The sequence below is a fragment of the Penaeus chinensis genome, chromosome 34 (assembly GCF_019202785.1).
Source record: "Penaeus chinensis breed Huanghai No. 1 chromosome 34, ASM1920278v2, whole genome shotgun sequence".
Classification (NCBI taxonomy): Eukaryota; Metazoa; Arthropoda; class Malacostraca; order Decapoda; family Penaeidae; genus Penaeus; species Penaeus chinensis.
In genome coordinates this window covers 26,443,594-26,451,093 of record NC_061852.1, presented here as the reverse complement: position 1 = coordinate 26,451,093, position 7,500 = coordinate 26,443,594, and the positions used below count along the sequence as shown (strand labels likewise).

The 7,500-nt window shown below is 35.1% G+C and overlaps 1 protein-coding gene across 3 annotated transcripts in view; it reads left to right on the top strand.

The window, feature by feature from the left end:
• Positions 1 to 7,092, top strand: part of LOC125043804 (protein Aster-A-like) — a 10,365-nt gene extending 3,273 nt beyond the window's left edge. Inside the window, exons 2-10 of one of the 3 annotated variants that reach the window (XM_047640110.1) lie at positions 1,625 to 1,683; positions 2,435 to 2,606; positions 2,931 to 3,083; positions 3,854 to 3,975; positions 4,169 to 4,358; positions 5,148 to 5,321; positions 5,449 to 5,605; positions 5,726 to 5,852; positions 6,515 to 7,092. In XM_047640110.1, coding sequence (XP_047496066.1) covers positions 1,669 to 1,683; positions 2,435 to 2,606; positions 2,931 to 3,083; positions 3,854 to 3,975; positions 4,169 to 4,358; positions 5,148 to 5,321; positions 5,449 to 5,605; positions 5,726 to 5,852; positions 6,515 to 6,715 — 1,311 coding nt within the window. In that variant the 5' untranslated portion in view covers positions 1,625 to 1,668 and the 3' untranslated portion in view covers positions 6,716 to 7,092. Of the gene's footprint in view, positions 1 to 1,624; positions 1,684 to 2,339; positions 2,607 to 2,930; positions 3,084 to 3,853; positions 3,976 to 4,168; positions 4,359 to 5,147; positions 5,322 to 5,442; positions 5,606 to 5,725; positions 5,853 to 6,514 lie in introns of all 3 variants that reach the window. The other 2 variants (XM_047640108.1, XM_047640111.1) reach the window with 2 other exon arrangements.
• The last annotated feature ends 408 nt before the right edge of the window (positions 7,093 to 7,500 follow it).

Here is a 7,500-nt window from a genome sequence, read left to right as displayed (position 1 = left end):
AGACACTCAAACACACACACGAACACATAAACACCCATCCACAAACACAAGTACATGAATACACACACGAAAAAAAAAAAAAAAAAAAAAGCTCTACATAAAGACACAAACACACACACGAACACGTAAACACACTTACATACACACAGCCTTGAATTATTCTTCATTCTGAATATGATGGCGAAGGGAGGGGAAAGTCAACCGTAACTTAACTATTCATATATGAAGAAATATATCTTCCAGAGCAGAGTTTAGACGATAGCTCTCTTATGTGTAGTGTGAATAAACCTTTGACTCTGCGTGTGAAAACTGGGACTTAGCGTATAGTTTGCATTATCTAAAAAAAAATGTCCAGAGGTTTAATGCGAAGATAAGATCAAGAGAGAGATGAAAAGGCAAATTTGCTCTCTAAACTTCTGCTACTATCGATGGTGAAAATAATGGTCATAACAATATAATTGATGAAAACAATAATAACGGTTATAGTGATGATGATAATGATAACGACAATAGTAATAATGATAATATTTATGATAATGATGCTGATGATATTGATGATAAGAAAAAAAAACAATGATGATAATAATGATAGTATTAACAACAGCAGCAGCAATAAAAATAATGATAATCATAATGATAATGATTATAATAATAATAATAGTAACTATTATTATTATTATTATAATTATATTGATGGTAATGATAATAATAATGATAACAAAATAATGATAACCCCAATTATAATGATGATGATAATAATAATAATATTGGTAATAATTATGCTAATGATAATAACAATGTTAATAATGATAATAATAATGATAACAACAATGATAATAATGAAGATATTGATATTAATGAAAATTATAATTATGATAATGAAAGTAAGAATGATATTATCAATAGTGGAAATGATTATGATGATGATAATAATAATAGTAATAATGATAATAATAATAATACAAATAATAATAATTATTATTATTATAATAATAATAATAATAATAATATTGATAATGATGATGATAACAACAATAATTATTATTATGATAAAAATGATAATAATGATAATGATAATAATCAGTGATACCAAGGCAAATAGTGACATCATCAATGGCAATTATGATGACGGCAATAATAGTGAGAGTAATAATAGTAGGGATGAGATTGATGATACTGTATTAATAACAATGATATTAAGAAAAATGATCTTATTTGTAATGATTGAAATTATCATTATTCTTATAATGATAGTTATAACTATTATGTATATATATACATATATATACACACACACACACACACACACACACACACACACACACACACACACACACACATATATATATATATATATATATATATATATATATATAACAGTAAGCTTAATGATAATGATCGCAATACCTTTAGAGATGGTTGTAACAGCAATACTGTTGAACTACAGCAACATCAGGTAGTAATGATGATATCACTTTAACAAAGTCTGTGCTGTATGAGAGATTATTAAGCTTCACCCTAACTCTACATTCAAAGTAGATCTCGTAGACTACTAAACCAAAAACGTCCGATCACCGTTAAGTAGTAATGATTATTTTAACGATATTTATAACTTCTCCCTCAGAAAGAGTCCGATCACCGTTTTCCTGAGGCGAAGCAAACCGACACATGACGCTAGAGGAAGTAAGTAAAATCTTTCCTAGTGTATTTGTCATGTAGGCTATCCTTTTCTTCTTTACAATACGGTTTTCGTTAAGTCGGTTTTATTTCATATTGGAATGTCAGATGAATGTTTCAATTATTATTATGATAATAATAATAACAATGATGATAATAATATTAATAATAACAATGATGATAATAATAATAATAATAACAATAATAATAATAACAATAATAATAATAACAGCAATATTAATAACAGTAATAGTAATAATGATAATGCTAATAATGATAATAATAATGATAATAATGATAATAATGATAATAATAACAATAATAATAATAATGATAATAATGATAATAATAATGATAATGACAATAGCAATGACAATAATATCAATGATATAATAATAACAATAATAATAATAATAATGATAACAGTAATCATAACAATAATAATAAGGATGATGATGATGATAACAATAATAATAAGGATGATGATGATAACATTAATAATAATAATGATAAAAATGATAATGATAATGATAATAATAATAACTATAATAATAATAAAAGAATGATGAGGAAAATAATCATAATAATGATAAATAACAATGATAATGATAACAAAAATAATACCAACAACAATAATAACAATGAAAATAATAATGATAAAGTTATAGGAGGAGATGCTGATGGTATAACAGAAATAGTCATAGAAGTAACAGTGGCGACAACAGTAACCCTAGCAACGGCGTCCGTCCCAACCCAGAATGGCGTCCCGGGCAGCGACGGCGAAGAGCGAGCGGCCTCCTTCATCCCCGCAGGCGACGTCGGGGGCGCTAGGAGAGTCTCGGAGCTGCCACCGACGGCGATGTTCCCCCTCAGTGTGTCCAGGACGCGGCTCGACAAGGAGGATTCCACGGAGAGCGACGAGATGGCGGGTGAGAGAGGAATGCATTTTCGTTCGTGTTTTTTGTACCTCTTGTTAATATTTATTTTTTTCTTGTCTTTATATGGAAGCGATTATATATATTTAAACATCGATTTTCTTGTTTTTGTTACCTCTTTTTCGTCTATTTATATGGAAGCGATTACGATTTTTCTTAACATTCAGTTTTTGTTTGTTTTACTCCGTATGAAATTTCTTGTTTCATACTGTCTATCCAGTGATCAATCCATTCATTTCTTTTTACTTATTCCCTCCATTTTTTTTTTTTTTTCAAGTTTTAATTTTTAATTTCAACGCTTTCTTCCCTTTGCCGCAGGGGAGCCTTCGCTGGCCTGTCCCCTGGAGCCGCAGCATCAGGGGAAAGTGTTACTGAGCGCAGAGGTGTCGCTGACGGTCGATGCGGTGTTCGCCCTCCTCTTTCGTCAGGACCAGTTCATGACAGACGTTTACGCGGCCAGGAAAACTTCAGGTGAGGTGGCAAGGGGTGGGCGTGAGCATGCGGAATGACGAAGTGGCAGATGGATTGTTATGTTCATTCTCATGGAAAGATGCGATTGTGAGGTTGGTGGTGATGTCCGGAAAAAAAAACATTATTGTCATTTCGGATAAGTATCCTCAACAACCTGTTAGTTTTCCAATATATTTAATTTCATCAAGAACAAGTGTCATGACCAAGTTGTCAATTGCCTAATAAGTATCATCGTCACCTTGTCAATCATTCAGTAATTATTATTTATCAACCAATAATTATAATCAGTAACCAGTCAGTTATCCAAAAATGATCTTAATCAACTTTTTACCATTCATCACCAGCATGTCAAGGGAATCTGATCCTAAAAAAAAAGAATAAAGAGTTCATTTAGACCTTGGGAAAAACAGTGATAAGAAGCCATATCATGTTGTCATAATTATTATCATTATTATTATTATTGTTATTATAATCTCTATCACTATTACTATTGTTATCATCATCATTATTATCGTTATTATTATTATTATCACTATTATTATTGTTATTATTATTATTATTATCATTATCATTATCATTATCATTACCATTAATATCATTATTATCATTATTATTATTATTATTATTATTATTATTATTATCATTGCCATTATTATGATTATTATTATTATTATTATTATTATTATTATTATTAGAATTACTGTTGTTATTGTTGCTATCATTATTATTGATTTAATGTTAATGCGCTCTTAGTCCTTCCTTCCCTACAGACGTAACAAGTAGCCCGTGGCAAGACCAGGAGGGGGAGCCCAGCACACGCACCGTTACTTACAACATGGCCCTTTCCCTCTCGACTATTGGAGCAAAAGCCTCTTTCGTCACGGAAACGCAGGTGAGGTCACTGTTTCGCATACTTTATTTATTTAAATTGACTCTATTTACTTCCAGTTTTACAATTTTGTTGGAATTCATGAAGGCCTGCCGACCTTCTGATAGTAAAAAGATACCAGTATAAACTTTCGTCTCTTTGTATTCAGTCTAAACAGATCTTTTTTCTTGTCCCTTTCTTCCATTTGCTGAAGCAGACTCTGCAGTCAAGTCAGCCAGGACAAGTGTTCGTGGTTGAGACAGACTCCGTGAATTCTGGCATCCCCTACGCCGACGCCTTCTCCGTCTTCAACCACTACTGCCTCACCAGGAAGTCTAACGACAGAACGCACATTCGCGTCTGGTCGTCTATCAAATACAAAAAACAAATGTGGGGATTCGTGAGAGGTCAGTGACAACACCTACCCACGGGTTACATACTACTTTTGATGATTATTACAGCGGCGAACAGACTAAAGCTGTCTTAGGAGCACTTTAATACACCAAGTGCGTCAGCTGTAGTTCAACAAACCAAGGTTTGATCAAATGTACTTCAGCTACAGTTTGATGAAATAAAATGAGGCCAGCTGTAGTTCTGTACTAATTATAATGATGGTAAGTTGTAATATTTCTGTTTTACTTGAACAAACATATTAGTTATTAGTTATTAGTAAACTCAGTGCCCCTCTTTACATGCCAAACTAGAGGCTGTACTGTGGCTGTAGAAGTGGCATTATGGATTAGCATCGACATTAAATCACTATATGCTCAGATATTTGTTATCTGATGTGCAACATATACCGCAAATCTCACAACCCGAAGGAATACTATGTAGAACTAGGATTTCAGTGACATTAAGGGTACATAAAGTTCCAAGGCAGAGTGACATAGCAGCTTGGGATTTTGTTTTTGTCTGCAACTTGATCTAATAAGAAATTAATGTAATGTCATATACGTACTATACAAGCATGGTTATGTAGACTTTAGAAATTCCTATGACAATGTTCATTTAGAAGCTGTGATGCAGTTCATGGTATCGGTTGTTTCCGTATAAATAAAGTCAAGAAGTAAATTAAATATGATGAAGGAAATTACATAGTTACATAGTGTTCTGTCTAGTATATTACACCGAAGCTGGACCAAAGATTACATTCTCTGTTCAGGCCTGACCTGAGGAAACAAATGTCGTTGTCACAGGAATGCTGGAGAAAAACGTGTACGCCGGCGTCGAGGCGCTCCTGGCCGAGATGGCGTCGCAGCTCTCGGCGGAAGCAAACAAATCGGTCCAGCAGACAACAGTGAGACGTCGGCGCCGCGGAACGAACGCCATGGGACGCTCGAGACCAGAGGCTCGACCGCAGCCCATGCCCGGTCAGTGGCCCTCACCCTTTCTGGTCTCTTGCCCTTCATACGTAATGACATGTGTTCGAACATTACGCAGTTTACACACTGTAGTCCTAAAGCTATTATTTTTTTTCAAAATGTCTGACAGCTTCAGAAACACCTCGCGAGAAGAGCCACTGGCTAGTGATAATAATTCTGGTGGCCTTAATTATCCTGGCTTTGGGCAACATGGTCCTCTTCGTGAAGCTGTGGCGTCTCGAACAACAATCATCCGACCACAAAACCCCTCTCTTGGACACCCCCGCCGTCAGGTTGGAACCCACCTTCCTTCAGGGGGACTTCTAAGTGATTTGTTACCATACAATTGTAGTTGAGGTTTCTGCGTAAAAACGAGATCATCATCACAGCCATCACCGACCTTTCTCCTACAGGTACCTCGGAATGACGGGGTCGTGGGAGGTCGTGGCGAGAATCCTGCAGCACCAGGAGCTCCTGCACGAGAGCCAGGTGGAGCAGTGGAAAGCCACTGTCAGCGAAGCCAACCAAAAACTTTTGCAGGTGAGAACAGGCAGCCTTGAGGTGAGGCCGTCTCAAGAGGACACCTTTGCACAACATAACAGGAATACACATACTTTTCATCACCGATACTCAATGCTCCATCATTTCTTAGTTCGTTCTCTACGGAATATACTCTCTAAAGTGCATTTGTGCAGTGCTACAAATGCACAAATTCTCATATTTTATTCTCTTGTTCATCATTAATGACCGTTTATAATATTCTAAACACCAATCTAAGGAACGCAGGAGAAATTCGTAGCAGATAATCGACATGTGTAAATATTTGTTGAACGAAAGTTATACATGGAGAACTGCACACACACGTACACACACGCACACGGACACACACACACACACACGCAAGGAAACTGATAAATAGATATACAGACAGATAGATAGATAGATAAAGAGAGAGAGAGAGAGGGAGAGAGAGAGAGAGAGAGAGAGAGAGAGAGAGAGAGAGAGAGAGAGAGAGAGAGAGAGAGAGAGAGAGAGAGAGAGAGAGAGAGAGAAAGAAAAAAGAAAGAAAGAAAGAAAGAAAGAGAGAGAGAGAGAGAGAGAGAGAGAGAAAGAGCGAGAGAGATAAAAATGTAAATATGCATACATACACACAGTACACTAAAAACAGACGATTCATCCGGCATTCTCCCCTCCATCACTAGATCTACGATTCCCTGGAGCAGATGCTGACGAGTGTCCCCGAGCACGTGGAGACGCTGAGGCTGGCCCTCCTGCACAACGCCGCGCAGGCCACGCCGGAGACAGAAGGAGAGGCGCCAGAGAGAACGCCGCTTGTCTCTGCAAAAGAGGGAGACCAAGACCCTTTGGCTGACCCTCGAGAGCCTATCATCCAGGAACAGTGATTCTTTTCGAGGCGGTGTTCCAGAAAAAATATATTTTGATACTTAATACGCTTTATTGAGTGAGGTATAATTCACTATGATCAAAAGAGAGAGAAAAAAAATAATAGAAAAAACAAACATAAAGTAATAATGATAAAGAAAAGTGATGCAGGAAAAATATGTATCCATTGAATTTCAAATGCAAATCAGTTCACATATGTATAGCAAGGTTGCAATTTTATGTGATATCAATGCAGTCATATTTTTTGCACACGTGCACGGCCTGTGTGTGTCTGTGTACATGAACAAATATATCAGCTGTTGAATAGATGAATAAGTAGGCAAATTAATAAAAAAGTAGAGATGGATAAATAATTGATCTATCTATCTATATGTATATCTATATCTATCAATATATAAATGTATGTATATTTATGTGTGTGTGTGTGTGTGTGTGTGTGTGTGTGTGTGTGTGTGTGTGTGTGTGTGTGCCATTACCTAATAACTTTAATTTTTCAAAAGTGTAAATTATCTCTGACAACCCCCATTCCCGACTCCCTTTTGGTTATACATTTAACAAAATCATATCCCAATAAATGTTACTTTTCCAAAAGCATAATAGTAATAGTAGTAGTAATCAAAACAATGGTAATAATAATAATAACAATAACAGTGATAATAATAATAGTAATAATGATAACAGTAATAATAATAGTAACAATAAGGATGATACTAATATTAATGATGAAAAGCAACGACAACAACACAAATTATTATAATAGTAATAATATTAATAATAGTAATGA